The following is a 21,247-nucleotide window of genomic DNA, read 5'->3' on the forward strand; positions in this document are numbered from 1 at the left end:
CGCTCTCTTAATTCGAGATTTTCAAACTAAAGTTTCGCGATTTCAGCCTTTAGTCGTTCAAAGAACAAAAGACGGTTTTTATTAGTCGCTATTTCTTGATTAAAAAGATTTGTCCGCGTTCGAGCTTTTCCAGAAGATAGAGATTTATTTTGCGGAGAGGAACTGGACGCGATTTGAAGATAAGAGAATTAACTTCGGGAGCGGATCCATCGAGAAGAAGAGGGGGATAAGGATCATCTCGAGCCTTTCGAAGAGAAATCCCTCGAGATGCAAACTGTCAGGGCCACCGGAGGTTCAGGAGGTGGAGGAGGAGTTGGTAGATCAGGCAAGAAAAGTAGCTTTCGTATTTATGGGTGGATGAACCTCGCCAGGTCATCTTGGGTTGTTGGGTGATCCTTTTTGGTTCGTTTTCCGATCAGTTTGATCAATATATATATTAAATCCATTTTTATATTGGATATTTTATTTTGTAGACTACTTTATGCGCAAATATCCTTTGAGCATTTGATAAACGAGTAAATAGATATAATAGCATTTGATAATCGAATAAATAGATATAATAGCTTTTTATAATCGAATAAATAGATATAATAGCATTTTATAATCCAACAAATAGATATAATACCATTTGATAAACGAATAAATAGATATAATAGCATTTGATAATCGAATAAATAGATATAATAGCTTTTTATAATCCAACAAATAGTTATAAAATCATTTGATAATCGAATAAATAAATAGAATATCATTTGATAATTGAATAAATAGATATAATAGCATTTGATAATCCAACAAATAGATATAATATCATTTGATAATCGACTAAATAGATATAATATCATTTGATAATCGACTAAATAGATATAATACCATTTGATTATCGAATAAAAATATATAATAGCTTTTTATAATCCAACAAATAGTTATAATATCATTTGATAATCGAATAAATAAATAGAATATCATTTGATAATTGAATAAATAGATATAATAGCATTTGATAATCCAACTAATAGATATATTATCATTTGATAATCAAATAAATAGATATAATACCATTTGATCATCGAAAAAATAGATATAATACCATTTGATAATCCATTAAATAAACAGATATACCGCTAAATGTTTTTCGATTTACTTTATATTTAAATTGCTAAACATAATCTAATTGAAAGTGGACAAAATTTTTATTTAAATGATGTGTTTTAACCGAGTGATGCGGGTTTCATAATTTATTATAAATCAGCAGTCTCTAACCGCATTTCCGGTTGGAACCCTTTATAAAAAAATCGAAGGGGTGTAAGTGTTTTCGAGAGCAGCATAAAAGAGCATGCGCAAACGCATCCTTCGCTATTCTAATCCCATATAAAAGCATCCGGCAACCATATTTCAAACGGCAACCCCTCTGCAAATCGGAACGAAACCAATTTAACGTCCAAATGGGCGGAGACTGTAAAATTCCCGACAGGGATAGCGCCATTCTTTTGACTGACATTCCGAGGTGTAAATGCCACGTGACTTTTTTTAAATATAGATTTTTCTTTTCTGTTTTTAGCAAAAGCATTTTGTCTTCTCTCGTTCTCCTCCTCCCACAAAGCTAAAAGCGATAAACAACAAAATTGTCTATCTCCCCTTTCTTCCAAGAATCGCTTTCCCTTCTGGAACCTAATTTCGTCCTCACCTTTGGCCATCTCTCGCGAAATGAATGCTCTCTTCTCCAAATCTTTATTAAAACTTGTCGAGAATGAGGGTCGTTCGGAAATTCTTACCGTGACATTAAGCCCCTCCCGTTGAAAGCTTAGACCTAATTCTTCATAAACGTCTCCCACTTCGCCTCTTCGAGGACATTTTTTAAACGAGTCGTATTAAGGATGGTACGGTATGACTCGGTTCATTTCTTTCCCCCTATTCCTCTCCCCCGGGAGATTTTCAAGTGCTCATCTCCCCTCTGCCGCGTATTCCAATCAAATATCTGACAAAATTAATTTTTGCTCGAAATATTTCCATTACGGACGGAGATTTTAATTACGGAGCTTAAGAGCCGTCGTGGAAATGCCAAAGAAATATTTCTTTGGTTCTGATTTTTAATATTCATTAATGAGTCATACCAAGATTGTATTCAGGTACCTGAGGATATTGGAAGGCGTAGCCACATGTCTAGCCACGCATACTTTGTATTGAAAAATCATCCGCTTTCAAATAGGCGCTTAAATAAAACATTTTCAAGAAAATCGCCAAGTAATATTTCCGAGAGCTAGGACATATAAGTAATTATTAATATAGTTTTTGTTGAAATAATCTAAACTTTTCACCTGTAAACAGAACGTCGTGTTTTTGCTAAGCCTTAATAGGTCAAAAAAGCTACCATCGTTGCATACCGTAAAGGTGAAAAGTTTCCATTATTTCAACAAGCACTATATGCACAGCTAGGAGCAACAAACACAAGGAGCAGTTAGCCTTTAAACACGCTAACGCGGTGTTGTGTACAAATTTTATTGGACGAACCTTTACGTGGAACGTTTTACGGAAAGGGGGAAAACAATTTTCCCCTTCCGACGGCAGCAGCAGGCGCTAAAGCGTCTAACCAATTAAAATTGTACGCAAGAAAATGCACGACGGGTTGCGTTCTCCTTGTGTGGGGTGCTGTGTTTGTTGCTCATAGATATTCAGTAACTTGAAATATTACTTCTTGGCAATTTCATTGAAGATGTTTTATTGAAGCGCCTATAAACGATTGAAATCTATCGAAGTATGCTAATCCCATATTCTTGGGTACCGGTACGCGTTCTTGGTTTAAGTTGATATCGAATTAAAATATTTCGTTTCGTTTTTAGCGGAATGCGATATCGACGAAATGACGGGGGACACTGTCCACTACAAGCCCGAGGCTATCGACACGCTCTGCGAGTTGACCAAGTTCAACAAGCGGGAGCTCCAGTTGATGTATCGGGGTTTCAAACAGGAGTGTCCGTCCGGGATGGTCAGAGAGGATACCTTCAAGGGTATCTACGCCCAGTTCTTCCCCAGGGGCGCGGACACTACGCAGTACGCTCACTTCGTCTTCAATACATTCGATCAAGACCACACCGGAGGAATCACCTTCACGGTAATTTTCGGAATCACCACCTCAGCGTCCGATGTATAACCTCGACTTTTCTTCTCTTGGTCAGGACTTCGTGATAGGTATGTCCGTGTTGGCACGAGGCAGTCTTCAGGAGAAACTTCGTTGGGCTTTCAACTTGTACGACATTAACGGGGATGGTTTCATCACGAAGGACGAACTAACCCGAATTGTGATGGCTATCTACGATATCGTGGGCAGGACCTGTGAACCCGTCGTAGAAGAAAATACCACCAGGGACCACGTGGAAAAGGTCTTCCAGGTCGGTGTCTCTCCTCCGCGTATAGAACGAGGGGCAGGTCACTTCCTTGATTAACGACGCACCCCTCAAAAGATTAAATCCGATTTAATCGTGATTATTTTGATTAAATTCAATTTAATCACGATTAAGTTGATTAAATCAAGTTTAATCATGATTAGAATGTTTAAATCTGATTTAATCATGATTAAATGATTAAATCTGATTAAATATTAAATCTGTTTAAAATGATTAAATCCTGATTAAAAAAATTATATCGTGATTAGTATGATTAAATCGTACTTTAGTTTTGATTTTAATGATAAATTCTCGATTCGACCGATTATATTGATTAAATCGTGATTAAAATGGTTAAATCGTGATTAAAATGATTAAATCGTGATTAAAATGATTAAATCGTGATTAAAATGATTAAATCGTGATTAAAATGATTAAATCTAATAAAATGATTAAATCTAATTAAAATGAATAAATCTCGTTTAAATGATTAAATAGATTAGATCATGATTAGAATGATTAAATCTCGTTTAAATCGTGATTAGATTTTCTAATCTTGATTAGATTTTTTAATCTTGATTACCCTGATTTAATCACGATTACCCTGACTTAATCATTTTACTATGATTCAGACGCACCCAAAATGGAAGTGACCTGATCCTCGGTATAGAACGATACACATTTGACGCCATTATAGAATATAGAGGCCAATTTTTAAATACCCTAAGCCTAAAACGTAGATAGTTCTATTTATGTAAAAACCGATCATTTTTCCTGAGTTTTGCTTTTGTTTATTGTTACTACACTAACGATACGTTTAATTAGAAGTTGTTATTTTTAGTAAATCAATTTCCTTACCGGCATCTTATATAAATAAAAGCTTAAAAATCGAACCTCTAATGGCTTCTAAATGTTTTCTCTCGAGCAATTTGTGAATCGGTTTATCGCACCATTAACAATCCACTAATTGATTCCATCCTCCATACAGAAACTGGACCTCAACAAGGACGGAGTTGTGACTATTGACGAATTTTTGGACTCGTGTTCAAGGGTGAATATCTAGTCTATGGTCTCTAGCAGTGGCGGATTAACAAATAGGCTGAGTAGGTTTAAGCCTAGGGGCCCAGATCGTTTGCCAAAAGGCAGGGGGCCCGAGAACGAGTTTAGAGAAATGCTAGAGGGCCACTAAATAAAACTCAAGCCTAGGGGTCCGGGCTGTTGTTAATCCGACACTGGGTTCTAGCAAAGATAATATAGCCTTCGTACCCTAGTTTCGAAATCACTGCCTCGTGCGTAGTCAATAGCGTTTACCCACTTCCTTCTGGAACTCCGAAACAATTACCTCCATGGTAATTACAGCAAGTGATGGAGGACATTTTTTCGGAGGTCACGTGTCGTAAGTGGGTACTCGCTTCGTTACTAAACCGTCAATAGGTCTTTCTATAAAGTAACATTGGCCTTCTGGTTATGATGTTGCTGCTGCGTCACGGGTGACGTATCGATGACGTTTTACTACGAAAAGCCCTGGACATAAGAGTAAACTCAATGAGGCACCCTGTTTTTTTTTAACTTCTACTTATTTCTACTTATGAGCTACATAAAAACAAGTTCAGCAAGCGTAGCTTATTTTATAGAAAGGCCTATAGGGACTTAGCAGCATGACGTCACGCCGTACCTTGGGCTATGGCCGCCATGCTTGTATTCTGTGTGTGTATTTTTTTTTCAATTAGAAAAAGCATGGGTGACGTATTATACAGGGTGTTTCAAAAGGTTATGCAAAAACTTTAAGGAGTTGTAGGGGGTGCGTTGATAAGTGTGCCTGTTTTTTTCCCATTTCCCTACGATGAGTTAAAAGGGCGTCAGAGAGCTTCAAAGTGTGACCTACTATCCCCTGGAAGTAGGCTGCAACAAGCGGAAACTATATAAGAAGCAGGGACTTTAAATACTGTTTAAGTTACCTTTTTACGCTGGTTACCTTAATTTGTTTACAAAGTCCTTTTTTACCTTAATGTTCGCATTTCATTGCTGCTTGGTTTTGCGATTGTTGCAGCCTACTTCCAGGGGCTAGTAGGTAGGTAGGAAATAACACAGTGCTCGTATTTTGGAAACCTTGAGCATGGAGATTTTGAAGGTCCCATTTTCTCTGGGCATTTATCAATTCAGTAACTACGCCATCGGGAATAACATTAATACGAATATTCCATAAGTACCTAAAGGCACAAACATGCCTACAAAATGCTCCGAATTGCGTTACACTAGTTCAAGAACTTTAAACCATTTTTATGGTTTTCTGATTTTGTTTATTTTCCACCTTTGTAAGGGTTTGGTAGTCTCTGATTTTGTGGGGTTTGGGTGTTGTTCAATTTTACGATTGTCGCAGCCTACTTCCAGAGGCTAGTAGGTCACACTTTGAAGCTATCTGGCTCTCTTTAAATGGGGAAAAAACCGGCACACTTAAGACCTTTTCACACGAGCCAACTTTTCAAATCCAAATGCTGAGTCAGCAAAAATGGATCAGTGATCCATTTTTTTCTAGCGTACCTTTTTGGTGGATCAACTCATAGAACTTTTATTCACACAAACCAACTAGTTGACTCAACTCAAAGTTGACTCATCTAGTTGGATCAAAAAGTTGGCTCGTGTGAAAAAGCCTTTATTCACACAAACCAACTAGTTGACTCAACTCAAAGTTGACTCATCTAGTTGGATCAAAAAGTTGGCTCGTGTGAAAAGGCCTTTATTCACACAAACCAACTAGTTGACTCAACTCAAAGTTGACTCATCTAGTTGGATCAAAAAGTTGGCTCGTGTGAAAAGGCCTTTATTCACACAAACCAACTAGTTGACTCAACTCAAGTTGACTCATCTAGTTGGATCAAAAAGTTGGCTCGTGTGAAAAGGCCTTTATCAACTCACCCCCTACAACTCCTTAAAATTTTTGAAACACCCTGCAAAGTCCCTATTTGAAAGCTCACTGAATTCGAATCTAGCGTACGGAGGTCTAAATTATCTTTGGTTCTAGTCAGGCTATTGGCATCGTTAACCGTGTATTTGTTCGCAGGACGAGAACATAACGCACTCCATGTCAGTTTTCAACACCGAATTGTGACTGATGGTTACGTCGCCTGAACGTCGTCGAGTGGCCCAAAGAAGGGGTTGGGGTTCTAGAACCCCGTTCAGCAGCCACGCGCTCTTCTACCCCGAGAACTCCCAGAATCAACCCGATATTTCCTACTACATTTTCGCTAACCAACCGCCGCCTCAATCGGTGCTGCCGGGTTCGCGGCCGTTTCTTCTACTCATGTCATGATTAGTTACACGTCGGTTCTCTAATCGTCGTACCACAACTACTACTACGACAACCCAAATAACTCTTAATAGTTCAGCGGATATAAAAAAAATTATCCTCAGTTATGAAATTATGCGTGAAGAAAAAACCAGTTCGAACCGGGAGTTTGGCGCTCTTGCTACGAAGTTAGGTTTAGCGAAAACTAAGAAATTTAAACGTGTTTATTCGTTCATTCGTACAGTTAATGAGAGATTTAAAAAAAGATAGTTAAAATCGCGCCGGCTCCTTGTTCGATAAAACGCGAGTGCCAAATTTGCAGTGGCGGATATTGGATTATATCGAACTCTTCAGCGGCGACGTTTCGAAATAAACAAAAAAAAATGCACACAACGACCAGAATTTAAGTACAACATATTTTTCCCGTTATTGTTTTTTATGAAAATTACCCTGAAAAAATTAAGTATTATAGAGTTTCTTCAAAAATATATATAAATAGGTGTAAAGGGGTCAGGTATTAAAATTTAGAGCATTCGCTTCAGCTTTTACGCGGTACTGAACGTCAAAATAAAAGTGAAAATCAAGTGTGACGACGATATATTGAAGATGAAGGCACTCTACCGCTTTCTTTTTTGAGAAAACGTTTTCGTCATTACGCGAAGAAAAAAATGTGCAAGGTTTCTATTAGCTATCCCTCATTCAAATTATATAAATACAAAAAAAACATAGCTACGGTATTACAACAAAACATTTTTCTCTGTATTTAATATATAAATGATATTTCGTGAGAGCCAAGGAGCATTTTTCTAGGAATTATTATATTCCAATTTCTTAAAAGGTAATTTTTTCCTACTTTTGTTACGATTTAAGAACTCAAAGGAAGCGCTTCGAGTAGCGTCGGTTCCTCTTCTTACAAAACCAAAATAACACAATCAACAATTAAAAAACACGCTGACAAAAAAAAAACAAAAAAAAAACATTTTTTGACCGATTCAAAAAAAACGTAGGGCGTTGGGTTTTAAATTAATCTTAGAAACATTATTTTCTTTTTATTTAAAAAAAAATACGGATTTAAACTGTAATGAAAATACCGCAACAATGAGAAAAGCGTAAAGATTCAATTTTTGGAGGAATAAAAAAACTGGTGAGGTATCACGATTACAAGATTTAAATATTCTTTTTAAAAGTACGTCGGGTTGATAGGGTCGCTTGTAGATAAATAAAAACGCTGAAACATGTTTTTTCGGATGCAAAAAAAAATTAACCTTTACTACAGAAATAGTTACTTGGTTGTACAAAACAAAATAAATAATAAATAAAAGTTAACTTTAAGACGGTAAAGGAAACAGTAGAAAGTTACTTCGGATTAAACTATATGACTCGTTAGATTTAAAAAAAGGTTGAAAATTTAAAAAAGTAAATAAGATATATATGAATATTCTCCCCCTTCTAAAAATAATGAAAATAAATTGCCCCACCAACAAAGTAACTATAGAAAATTATCGAAATAGCGTTCTTATTAGATAACAAAAACCGATGCCCACTAAATAAACCATACAAATCTTTACTCGATTTTACATAATCGATAAATATATATAACTCTATTAAAAAAAAGTATGATACTATCTCTAGATTTAACTTCTTTAATAAGAAATTAAGAGCCCCTAAATCAGATCGAAGCTTCGGGAGCGTTGTGTAACAAAATTCGATTTCGTTCCGTGTTTTACAATTCCCCCCAATAGAAGGGTAATGTAAACGGTGACCTACTTTGACGTCACCCTATATTACCTCCAATCAGAGTCGATTTCTAAACAAATATGTTTACGTATTCGAAATTGACACTGTTCTTGTCGATAGAAGTGGTCTGGCTTTTAATTTCAAATTTCGAAGATTTTCGATAGTTAACAAAAAGCACTTTTTAAAAATAAACTAGTAATTACTATTCTTAAATGAAAAAGAAGTAAATAAAAAATACGAAACGTTTGGAAAAATAAATAAAAACATAGTTCACGTAAAAATAACAAATCGTAATAAATGTTTCTCGTAAGGCTTGTTTTAGAAATTAAGATGCGAGGCCACTTCTTTGATCGCGTATCATCGAGAAAGAATGCGCGGGCTAAAGAGTAAGCGAATAGCGGTTTCGTTTCAAAGGTGGCTAATTAGACAAAATTTCGAATAAACGTGAAAATTATGTAAGCTTTAAAAGACCTTTGGAGTGATTTCTAGGAAAAAAAATATGTAAAATAACCGGCGCATTCTTCCTTGTAGAAATAATAGAATTAATTAAGCGCAAATGGTTGAAAGCTAATACGTCAAAGTAGGCCTAGTTTCCAATCGAGTTAAGAAGCGCTTTAATTCTCATTATTTTGACGATTTTTCTTTCGGTACGATTATCCATTTTGTTTAAAAAATTTATTATAAATAATACTTTCGTGGAAAAAAAAATAACCTGTTTTTAATCAGTGGTTGCTTGGGGATTATCCTTGGATGACCGGAAACCACTCGCCTAAAATTTTGAGATATATAAAAACTTCCTTATATATAAATAATAATATAAAATGCTCAAACGTTTTTTCACGTAATTCAGTTTATAAAGCGTCACTTTTTCCGTTGGAAAAAACAAACCATTCTGTTTATATATGAAAACAAGAATACCCCATGAAAACAAAATGTTATTTGTAAATATTTTTTCCTTTGACAAACTCGACTAAAACTGTTAATATAGAGAATGTTCTCTAGAAAATAATCTTGACTCTAGGAGGTTTTCGTCATTAATGGGGAAGTGATATAAATTTTACGACAATAATAAAAATATTGTTCCATGTTTCTGAAGTTTTTAATCATTCTTAAACATAAGTATTAAGTGGGAAGAGTACTATGATGTCAATAGTATCAACTTCTTTCCGCCCTCCCCTCTTTCTCGAAATCGTGTTAGGAGATTTTTAGTGGAATTCTTCTAAGTAATCCTTATTACAAAAGTGACATAATTACCAAAAGTGTGACAATCCCTGTACTTTCGTATGCTAAAGGTTTAATGAATGCTCGACTCGAGATCGACCACATTAAAGACTATTTATTGTCGCCTTTCTGGACCTTTTTTAGTCTATGGTATTATATCGTAGGTAGATGGCGATAGCATCTCCACAGAATGACGAAAAATCAAAAAAATACACTAACTTTGACCAGTGCTACTTAGTTCCTCCGTTCCTCACTACTAGGCGTTATTTGTTGGTTTTAACTTCCTGCCCTCCCTACGGCATACTTTCCCTTCTCCCTTCCCAACTTGTATTTCGCTCGTAACATTCATTAAGAAATAGGTCCGATTGACACACTTTTGGTAATTATGTCACTTTTGCTTATTACAATTTTCTCACGATGGGATAAATTTAAGAAATCAGCTGGTATAATCACCAAAGGCGTAAAGAAAGTAAAGTTTATTTGATTGTTGAAGCCTACTTATTTTACCGGGCACTACAATCTTTCTACAGGGACCTACCGTGAAGACATAATCCATTTCTAAGTTCGATGGACCGGACAAAGGTGTACTTTCCCTCACGCAACTGGCTTTCTACTTATATTTCTATTCTATTTCGCTAGCAAAAAATTCCGATTTTGCGTAAAATATTCAAATAAAATATTGGCATTTGAAAATTAAAGGGAAAGAGCACCTACGAAAGTTTCAAGTATCTACTAAAAGATGGCGCTAGTGTAAATGGAATATAGTAGAGATTTTAGGGGGAATATTTGAGTGTTTCTTTCCAACATTTATACGAGTTTAGATTATCACGCGGTACAATAAAGTCTGTGCCAACAATCGAAAAGTTAATTTAGCCAAAGCATGGACGAATTACTGAACGAATCCGGAAAATTCATTTCCTGTCCATTCAGTATGTTTCTTGATTGACGTTTCATGTATTTAAAACTTTCAGCTGTGAAGCTAGGTTGGACGGCTTTTGTTTATCCATTCTCGTAGAGGGTTGGGATGTGGTAAACAAAGGTGTTTTATCATGAAATCGTAAGCTTTCGGAGAATACAAATGAACTGTCATGGCAAAGCTTCATAGTAACTGAGGGTATTGCTGGTTTTTTTATTCTTCAATCCAGTTTGGTGTAAAAATTTAAACAGTTTTATTGAAGTTGGACGAAATATCTTCAATCTCGTCCATTTCAGTAGATTCAAAATCCATCCATACTGACTACAAATTTTAAATAACATTAATCACGGAATATTAATTATTAGGGCAACTTTTCTTCTTATATTCTTTATCTGAGGATGACACTTCTAACTCAAGAGTGTCGAGACCATAGAACGTTTCGTATTGGACATCCGAAGACGTTTTTGGAAGTGTTAATGTTTCCGTGCAACAGTAGGTGCTAGATGTATATTATTAATCTCGAGTGTCTCCGAACTGACCAAATTATTAAGTCTGCTATAAAGTTGTTTTTGTATATACCGATATCACAAATATTATGAAACCCTTAAAATTGTATACTTTTCTCCCGGTTTTGTTGAATCTAAAATCCAATTTGGAACTTCACAAGCTTTAACTATTTAAAGATTTATTTAAATTTACATAATTACTATAATTAAATTATTATAATTCATTCAAAATTGTATGTAAAGAAAGTAATATATCAAACTTCAAAACAATTTACTTTATTTATGATAATAAAGCCTATTACAAGTTACAGAAACTTCCTTAGAGCCTAAAAAGTTTGGTTTTCAAAAGCTGTAGTTGGTTTCTTACGTCTATTTCTAGTTCCTCCAGAACGGTGTGGTGCCGCTACGTACTTCTTCCCTGGGACGTTCGCCAAAGGAAAAGCAATGCGATTCTGCCTCGCTAAGTCGGTAATAATGAACTTCACACCAAAAAGCCCTTCTACCGGAAGATCTCCCGGCACCGGTGTTCTACCTAGATGGCCAGGCGCTCCAGGAGGTAGACCAGACGAAATACCTGGGGGTAATTGTATCCACCCGTATTACGAAGGCGAATAGGTTGAAAGGTTCAATCTCCTCGATGAGCCGTGGGTCTTACGACAGATACGAGGTGGGCCGCGCCCTGTGGAAGTCCGTCGCCATCCCCGCCCTGACGTTTGCCACGGAAAGTTTGTGTCTAAATGCCACAACTTGGAAGATCCTCGAGCGAAGGCAAAGGGAAGTTGGCAAGGTGTCCCTGGGAGGCAACGCCATCACGGCTAACGCGGCCATAGAAGGGGAGATTGACTGGTCCTCTTTCGGAGCATGCCTACAGGCTCCCACGGATCGCCAGATACGTGCGGTATACGACTATATCGATAGGCCCGCCGACCGAACGCAATGGAGCCGCCGCACAAATCGCCTCTACAGGAAGTTCACGGTCCGGGCGAACCTGGGAGCCTGCCCCACCGCAAAACTGTGGCGACAACGGGTATGGAGGGACGTCGCAGCCACAAACGAATCGCGCTGGAAAAAAGAGGTCAGTAGCAAGACCAGCCTTAAAGCAAAAGCCAGCCAAAGAAGCCATATATGACAACAGCCGAGGAAGCTGTCTACTGTTCCAGGCACGCACCGGCGCCCTCCCAACGGCAGCCAGGGAGTCCGAGATCCTTGGGGACGCACCAACATGCAACCTCTGCGCTGCCCGTCAGAAACCGAGGCCCACATCTTGGAAGGGTGCCCGGTGTTGACCCCGGAGCGACTTTTAATACGCGAGTTCGAGCAAATGCCTATGGTAGTAACCCCATCATCCCCGGATTATCTCCGATGGCTTGGACTTGCCGCAGGAAAACAAAAAACAGAGACGACGGAGGCCACCCAACACCTCCTGGACAGGTGGTGGTCGCTCCGCAAACCTACTAAACGACCAACGTCGTGACACTCAACATGTCCCCCCACTGCGCCCCTTATCCGGAAGTTTAAGTGAGCCTCCCTGATTTAAAGGGACCAAATTTGGAGTGGAAAAGTGAACTGAGCTGATAACGCATGCCTCTTCTTATTTTCTATCTCAATGAACGCGAAGCAATAGTGAGCCTCCCTGAACCGAAAGGGACCTCCCCGGGGTGGGAAAAGAGCTGAACTGAACTGAGGTGTTTCCATAAAATAAACAAGTATAAAATGTTACGGGCATAAGCTTTTTACTACTTTATTGGCACGCGCGTTTGGCACGTGGACTTCAAATTCCAAAATCCATATCGAATCCAGCACGTTCTCTCTATCTTCAATAACTATTATCTAGTGAAGTTGAAAAATATTTACACGTGACCTCTCGTATCTTGTTTTATAGAAATAGCTATATTTCATAAAATCTTTAAATTTTTTTAAGGTACTACGTAAAATGCCATGAATAATTTTTTAAATTGCAAAAAAATGGAGAGCTTTAAAAAAATAATTAAGATATTTTTTTAGCGTTCGAGGCCCCAATTTCCAATCCACGCAAATTATAATTTTTTTCCCGGAGACAATTACCTTTTCCTTTCCATAAATACGGTATTTTAGAGGTCTAAGTGAAAATTTAGGTTTTCTATTAAATGTTTTAATTGAAATTTGTAAACAAATTAATTTATAAAGAAATTCTTTTAATGAATTGGTCCAGGGGATTATGTTAGACGATAACTGCTAGAATTTTAAATATCAAGAACGTAAATCTATAACTATAAGCATAAGTAACATAATAACAATAAGTATGACAATTAACGAGTTTTACAACCAAAGTGATTTTCATAGTTATTGCGTAATCAAGATGTTTTCTCAGCACAGAGCCCTCTAGTGTCTAAAATATGCGATACTTCCGCTAAGCCGAAATATCTGGTTTCCGATAGATAGGGGTAATATTAGGCTAAAATGATAAAAATTAAAAAAGGTTTTCTCGGCGCCACGAGCTCATGTTTTTTATCACGCGTGATTCGCACGCGGGCTTCTAAACAAATCCAAAGCCCCTCGCGACTCCAGAACGTGCTCTCCGATATTAGGCTTAAATTTTTATCAAAAAGTAGTCATCCAAAACGGTAAGTCGCGAGTCCAAGTCACAGCTTGAAGAGAGTATCAGTGCCGAAAAAAGGTTCGGTTAGAAAATTAGCATTAAAGCAATACGAGTTAGTGTGAAAGAAAGGGACTTCGTAGAAGGGGAGTTAGTGTGAAAGAAAGGGACTTCGTAGAAGGGGAGGTTTAGTTGGGATTTTTAAGCAGTTCAGGACTTTTTTGCTACGCGTGTTACGTTTTTGCTACGAGGACTTTTTTGCTACGCGTGTTACGTTTTTGCTACGAGGACTTTTTGCTACGCGTGTTACGTTTTTGCTACGAGGACTTTTTTGCTACGCGTGTTACGTTTTTGCTACGAGGACTTTTTGCTACGCGTGTTACGTTTTTGCTACGAGGACTTTTTTGCTACGCGTGTTACGTTTTTGCTACGAGGACTTTTTTGCTACGCGTGTTACGTTTTTGCTACGAGGACTTTTTTGCTACGCGTGTTACGTTTTTGCTACGAGGACTTTTTTGCTACGCGTGTTACGTTTTTGCTACGAGGACTTTTTGCTACGCGTGTTACGTTTTTGCTACGAGGACTTTTTTGCTACGCGTGTTACGTTTTTGCTACGAGGACTTTTTGCTACGCGTGTTACGTTTTTGCTACGAGGACTTTTTGCTACGCGTGTTACGTTTTTGCTACGCGTGTTACGTTTTTGCTACGAGGACTTTTTTTCTACGCGTGTTACGTTTTTGCTACGAGGACTTTTTTGCTACGCGTGTTACGTTTTTGCTACGAGGACTTTTTGCTACGCGTGTTACGTTTTTGCTACGCGTGTTACGTTTTTGCTACGAGGGATTTTTGCTACGAGGACTTTTTGCTACGCGTGTTACGTTTTTGCTACGCGTGTTGCGTTTTTGCTTCAGCGTTTACCTTCCTTACGGGCAAAAGTGGGATATATAGCAGTGTTCACCTGATTTTCTGTCTTAGCTAGCGCTTTCAGGTAACTTTTGACCCTCTACTGTAGGCCTTAGGCAAAAATATCATTTACCGTACTTCGCAGAGGCGTAGTGAGGGGGGGGGGGCAAAGAGACCACCAAAGTATTACATGTAAAATTGATTAAAAAATGTTGGGTTATATATTAAACTCATTTTTCTTGAAACTTGAAAATTCCCCTTTTTTAAATAAAAAAATATAAACGGGGGGGGTGCCAACTTTTTAATTATCGCCCTTTTACATGGAATAGTAGGCCCTAATTTATACTAAAATTTTCGTAGGCCCTAGGAACTTTGCCCACTCTGCCTTATGGACAAGTCGGCTCTATTTACTACATATGTGCCGCTAGCCCTTTGAACCCCCTCTCCTTTTCCCGCTCGCCAATCGCATGGTAGGGAAAGAGCCTACCAGAAGAGTACTACCCGGGGAAAAAAGCTTTATTTTTATAAAATCCTGATGGTAAGTGTGTATTCTTGTGACGTATTAGTCTAAGCCACGCCTTATACGAATGACGTTTGATGACGATGAACGACCGAATTTTTTTATCGCGAGTTGTGCCAGTGGCCATTTTGTCTAACACAATTTTGGAAGTTTAGCTGTGTTTCTAAGCCTAGGCAGATAACTGGTGAAAATGTCTAATGGCGTTTTCCATTGGAGTCCTCTGAGCGCTCCTAAATATAAAACGTGTTCCATTGGGACCAAAAGGGCAACTCCAAAAAGGAGGCACGTCTTCCATTGGCACTGTTGCTCCCTCGCGGATTGATCCGAGCTGCCCCAACTCGAGGGACGGGGCAACCAAAAAAGAGCAATTTTTAAGCAAAGTGACTCCGAGAAAAATTCGTATTCCATTGGGAGGGCTGGAAGTCTAGTCCTCCGAGCACCTAGCGGAGTTCTCCGTGGTAGAGCGATGACGTAGAAGGCAAATCCGAATCACGCTCGGAGCAGTCCCAATGGAAAACGCCATAAATGTGCAATACAAGATTGTGGTAATATAAATATTTTTCGCATATACCTAATTTTATCACTCCCAGAAATGCATTCGGCATATCCAGCACGAAATTTATCCTTCTCGTTATTTAAATTAATTTTAACATTAATAGCACCACGATTAGCGACTAGGAGATATCACAGACAATATGGCCGCCCGACGTTTTTTAAAAACCTTCCGATCCGAGAAGGCGGTTTGGTCTTTACGCGGGAAATTCTAAATTGGGACTAAGCCCCGCCTCGTGAATACACACTATTTTGGTTAAAATTGTGATTAATCGATATTAATACGTTAAATTTCAAAACCCAAAAATATTTAACGTACTAGATTTTAATATTACGCTCTTTCTATACACTCTTTTTCGCGCCTTGAATCCCCGCTCGGTGGAGAGTCCAGGTTTGGGTCTATGGGCAGAGGGTAAGGAGAATGGGGGTTAAATGGGGAAACTAAAGATGGACGTGCCCAGCTAAATACCGCGAAAAAGAGTGTATTGAAACAGGAATTAAGTTATTACGTTTAGCCATTTTGGAGCTGGACTGGAACTAAAACAGGTCTACTTATTCAAATTATAACTCCCTAAATATTAACTCAAATATAATGAAAAATATTTGAAGTGCTAGAGGAAAGATTAACTTACTTTACAGGTGTCAAAATAAAACTATAGTCGTGGTATTGGAACGAAAAATTCCATTTTGGAGTACTTCCCCCTTTACCACTTACAAGATACGGTTCGATTTAGGCCAGGGAGAAGACTATTTTTTACTAAATGGCCATCTGGACTTCCAACAAAAGGGTGTGCTATTTTCTAAATCTTCATCTCAACTTTTAACAGGGGGTGTGATCTTTTAAATGTCTTACTTTACTTCCAACAGGAGAGTAATGTTTACTAATAGCCCATCTATTGGTGTAGCCCTAAAGAACAAAGAACAGGGGTACGGCTAACTTCGATTTCGCACGTAATCGAAGTTGGCTGTACCGGCCGCTATAAATGTACATCCAACTTCGATTATAAACGTGATCGAAGCTGGCCGTGACTAGGTGACTATTTGAAATTGTTATAGTATTTTCCTGCTGGCAAAATTTATAACAAATTCACATACCCTTTATTCGAGAAAAATGATTTACGAAATAGAAGCAAGGCGCACCCTGGAAAAATGGAAAAACCAAGACTGGGCGGCACCCTGCCTTTGAAAAAAGCACCGGGGCGACGCCCTGGCCCGACTACACCACTGCCCATCTCGACTTCCAACAAAGGGGTATGACCTTTAATAAATGTCCTTCTCCAACAGGGGGGTGTGTAGTGTGTACTTAACTAAATGTCCATTTCGATCTTCAACAAGGGGGGGGTTGGTAAATGAACCATCTAGGCCAGAGGGAGGGGTGATCTCCACTGAGTGGCCACCTCGACCTTGAATAGGGCCATCGTGACCTTCAAAATGTTTATTGGAAAATACATTAAAATATAAGTTCATTTAAATAGGAAATTTGAGCACCCTCTGATGTACGCCGTGGAAACATTCATATTTACGTAACAAAAGTTCCCCGGGAAAAGTAGATTTCATTGTTTTCAAACTAAGTATAGAAAATATAGCGCTATATATATTCTCCTAGTTTTATTTTATTTACATTTTAAATTTTTATAAATTTTGTCAGATCTTGTGAATTTTTAATAGTTTCGTTTTAAAATCATCCCCACCTCGAATTGAATTTCCCTAGATGTGGAAATTTTTTCTCAATCTGGCATCACTGTATGGTTTCGAAGCAGCGTTGCCAGACGTACCATAATTATTGTACAAAACAATAATTTTAGCCCAAAATTTTGGTCGTACCATAATTTTAGGCTTGTACAATATTGTACGCTTATTTACAATAATTTTAAAGTTGTGTACCATAATTTCAATAATTTTAGTTTAAGATGGTTTTTTCCAGTCTCGTCAGTTTTTTATTTGGTTATGGCAGTTCGGAGAACTTCGGCTTCGGCCGTAAGCCCGGGCCTCGTCCATAGACTATGGTAACATGTTCACTTTCAAAAGAATCCTTATTTCCCACCCTGGTCTCAGTTCCCTTGTTCAGTGCGCCCATGGATATTCTATGTACCGCGCCAAATCCTATCGTTATCTGCTTATCACTTATCATTGGGTTTGGAGTTCTTTGGACAATGGAGAAAGAAACTACGATACCTCTAGCACGGGCCGATTGTTCGAAGTGCGGCACGAAAATCCGCTAGATTCGGCAGGCGTTCAGCCTGGTTCGTAGGCTTTTAGCGACTCCTATTTTAAGACAGTCATTACGGAATTTTTATAAAGTTATAGTTGTTCCATTCATTAAAAGGTGGCGACACTCTACTGGGCACAAAGGTGTATTGGGCCGCTTTTCGCGCGCCTGCTTTTCTTCTCCATGATAGTAGTTGCTTCCTCCATGTTTGGACAAGTCTAGTAATCTTAGGTTTGTGGTTGAGAATCACGTTGAAAGCAGTTTAGGGATACATGGGTAACATTATACCAATTATTATTTTCTAAAAAGAATGGCGACTTCTAATAACGGTAAGTTTTCAATTTGGAATTGGTATTGAAACTCTTTCTTAAAACAAATTAATATTTACAGTTGAATTATTGTCTGAAGAATCTGATTCTGTAGAGATATTTTATTCTAAGACTCGCATTCCTATTTTAAAAATTTAAATTTGTAATTTTTTAAATATGTGCAATAAATTTTGTAATACTTATACTTCAGTGTTATAGTGTAAAATAAGTATAACGTACATAGTTCAAATTTCAATAATTACACTATTTTATCTTGGAGGAATAAAACAAGTATACAGGAGTTGCGGAGAGCTGCGTCAGTGACCGTGAACTCGCGGGAGACGGAGGGGTTCAAACGCGACTAGCGCCAACTGCATACGGAATTTTGCAACTATTCTCATTTTATAGCATTGTTTTCGAGTCATCTGGTTTGTTTTATTCCTCCAAACAAATACGAGTCATTTTGGAAAAAAGGCGCAAGGAATTTAGAAATGTTTCAAAACAAACCAGACGACGCGAAAACAAATGATATAAAATGAGAATAGTTGCAAAATTCCGTATGCAGTTGGCGCTAGTTGCGTTTGAACCCCTCCATCTCGCGCGAGTTAACGGTCACTGACGAAACCGATTTCGCAGCTCTCCGCAACTCCTGTATACTGGTTTTATTCCTCCAAGATTTTATTTTTGAATTTCGCGCGGCTAACGCTAAAATTGGCCGTGTGAGAATTGCAATAATTTATCCCAAGAATCAATAATTTTTAAGCAAGAATACAATAATTTCGTTTTTCAAGTCTGGCAACGCTGGTTTCGAAGTTTTCGAACAGCGAAAGATGGAAGATGGCGACTAGAAGAGCGACTTTGCCATCATCAGATTTATCCCACGGTTGTTCTGATATTGGACGAGAATTATTTGAAGCTTGCAGGAATGGTGATGTTTCAAGAGTTAAGAAATTAGTGAATCCGCATAATGTAAACTCTAGAGATACAGCAGGGAGAAAATCCACTCCATTGCACTTTGCAGCAGGTTAGTTAAGCCTTAACCTCTCTGCTAAAGTTTACTTAAGGCTAACCATGGTCTGACCATAGACAAATAAAAGAGAATCTTTTGTCTATGGTCTGACATACAAGTTTATTTATTATATCATTTATTACGTGTATCAGTTGTCGTAGCTTCCAATTACAAATGATATTTAAAAGACTTGTTAATGTTTGTCAAGCTTGTATTTGTAACAGCAACCTCCTTGTTTGTGTTAAAGTCTATCAGTGGATTCAACACAAAATTTTTGTGGGGTCCCTACTATCTTGCATGATTTACTGTGTCCTTAGTTCCCTATCCCTTCCATTAAAAGCAATCAGTCGTTTGTCAGTGAAAGGGACAAATGATATTGAAACTAAGCATGAAAAATTAACAATTTTCTCTATCAGTAGAATCATTCATTTGGAGTCAATTATAAAATATTTTACATTATCATTTCTACTAGTAAATAGATAGACTATTGGTAGTATAAAATCTCTCAAAATGTTGGTGTCACCAACAAGAAATATCTCTCATATAAAAACTGTCAGTGCTCTAGGGATTAATGTGATATTTCTTGATTGCTTTTTTATTTGGCATAGTAAGCAGATATCACAGTGCCCAAGCCAAATTTTGGGATCAAGTTCCAACTTTATTTAAAAATATAGTGCTTAAATTATCTTGAACCCCCTTAGAAATCAGCTATGCTGAAGGGGATATCTTGGTCTGTTGTTATAATTCCAGACAATAAAGCCTTTATTATTATTATTATTATTATAGCCTTAAGCTTTGAGGTAGTTCAAACCTGGTTTTGCATTGTACACCTATAGTGATATTACTGACTATGAAGAATGAAAATTTCATAGACACTGTTCATTAAAAATTTCATGGTTTTTTAATTCATAGAACTCCCACTGGCCTCTCAGATCTCCTACCCACTCTTCTTTACATTTTTATGCCGAACAAAAAGACATAGCGACTCTGAACCAGTCTTTTCAAAAATTATAATTAATACATTTCGTAGGTTTTGGCCGTAGAGATGTGGTGGAACATCTTCTTCAAAATGGTGCAAATGTTCACGCACGTGACGATGGTGGTTTAATTCCTTTACACAATGCCTGTTCATTCGGACATGCTGAAGTCGTTCAGTTGCTTCTCAAAAATGGAGCAGACCCAAATGCTCGAGATAATTGGAATTATACTCCTTTGCATGAAGCTGCTATAAAAGGAAAAATTGACGTTTGTATAGGTAAATAATGATGAATGATATAGATTCCAAGTATATGTATATTAGACCAAGTCTCATGGCAGTCTTTTCTTAGTTTTACTTCAACACGGTGCTGATCCTATGATCAGAAACACAGATAATAAAACTCCCATGGAAATGGCTGATCCTTCAGCTAGGTCAGTTCTCACTGGTGAATATCGGAAAGATGAGCTCCTTGAAGCTGCCAGAAGTGGGAATGAAGAAAAACTTGTCTCACTATTAACTATATTAAATGTGAATTGCCATGCTAGCGATGGAAGAAAAGTAATTTTGATTTAAATTAATTTGGATCTCAATAGGTCGTAAACTGACACCTTACCAAAGTCAAAGCAGTAGTGCAGTGATGGTAATACCTTTTTCAGACGACGTTTATGAAGTGTGATTTTGACCCCTTTTAGGTAACCAAATTACTAAACCCAGTTTTATTAAAAATGTCTGAAAAAGGTGGTCCGTTATTCGTTGCTACAGAACTGTTTATTTTTTATAAAATAATAACAACTTTTCTCTTAATTAGTCAACTCCACTACATTTGGCAGCTGGATATAATAGGTATTTAAAAATTGTTGATTTTTTTTGTTCATATGAATGTCTCATTTTAATCTTTCATTTTTCTCTTGGTAGAATTAGAGTAGTCCAGCTTCTCCTTCAGCATGGCGCGGATGTACATGCAAAAGATAAAGGGTAAAATAATAAGCTAATTATAGCGATCATACGGGGTGACATTTGAGTCTGAGTCGGGGAGAGAAAAAAACCCCGAAAAACCGACTCAGGTGGATGTCTTTTGGAATTTTAGTTTTTAACTACAAAAGTGACAAAACTCATAAAAAAGTAGCACATCTTTATTTATCT

The 21,247-nt window shown here is 37.6% G+C and overlaps 2 protein-coding genes across 3 annotated transcripts in view; both read left to right on the forward strand.

Annotated features, from left to right (window-relative positions):
* Positions 1-9,484, forward strand: part of LOC149934897 (Kv channel-interacting protein 4-like) — a 141,501-nt gene extending 132,017 nt beyond the window's left edge. For both annotated transcript variants that reach the window (XM_090181122.1, XM_090181123.1), the window contains exons 4-7: positions 2,841-3,112; positions 3,177-3,389; positions 4,372-4,434; positions 6,445-9,484. In XM_090181122.1, the coding sequence (XP_090037248.1) occupies positions 2,841-3,112; positions 3,177-3,389; positions 4,372-4,434; positions 6,445-6,492 (596 nt within the window). In that variant the 3' untranslated portion in view covers positions 6,493-9,484. The remainder of the gene's footprint in view (positions 1-2,840; positions 3,113-3,176; positions 3,390-4,371; positions 4,435-6,444) is intronic.
* Positions 9,485-17,272: 7,788 nt separating this feature from the next.
* The window catches only part of Tnks (tankyrase), a 50,629-nt gene continuing 46,654 nt past the window's right edge, over positions 17,273-21,247 (forward strand). The window contains exons 1-6 of the mRNA XM_090154859.1: positions 17,273-17,347; positions 18,930-19,140; positions 20,156-20,380; positions 20,454-20,662; positions 20,913-20,947; positions 21,020-21,079. Of these exons, the coding sequence (XP_090010985.1) occupies positions 17,345-17,347; positions 18,930-19,140; positions 20,156-20,380; positions 20,454-20,662; positions 20,913-20,947; positions 21,020-21,079 (743 nt within the window). The 5' untranslated portion in view covers positions 17,273-17,344. The remainder of the gene's footprint in view (positions 17,348-18,929; positions 19,141-20,155; positions 20,381-20,453; positions 20,663-20,912; positions 20,948-21,019; positions 21,080-21,247) is intronic.

The sequence above is a fragment of the Leiobunum rupestre genome, chromosome 7 (assembly GCF_980474605.1).
Source record: "Leiobunum rupestre chromosome 7, qqLeiRupe1.1.hap1, whole genome shotgun sequence".
Classification (NCBI taxonomy): Eukaryota; Metazoa; Arthropoda; class Arachnida; order Opiliones; family Sclerosomatidae; genus Leiobunum; species Leiobunum rupestre.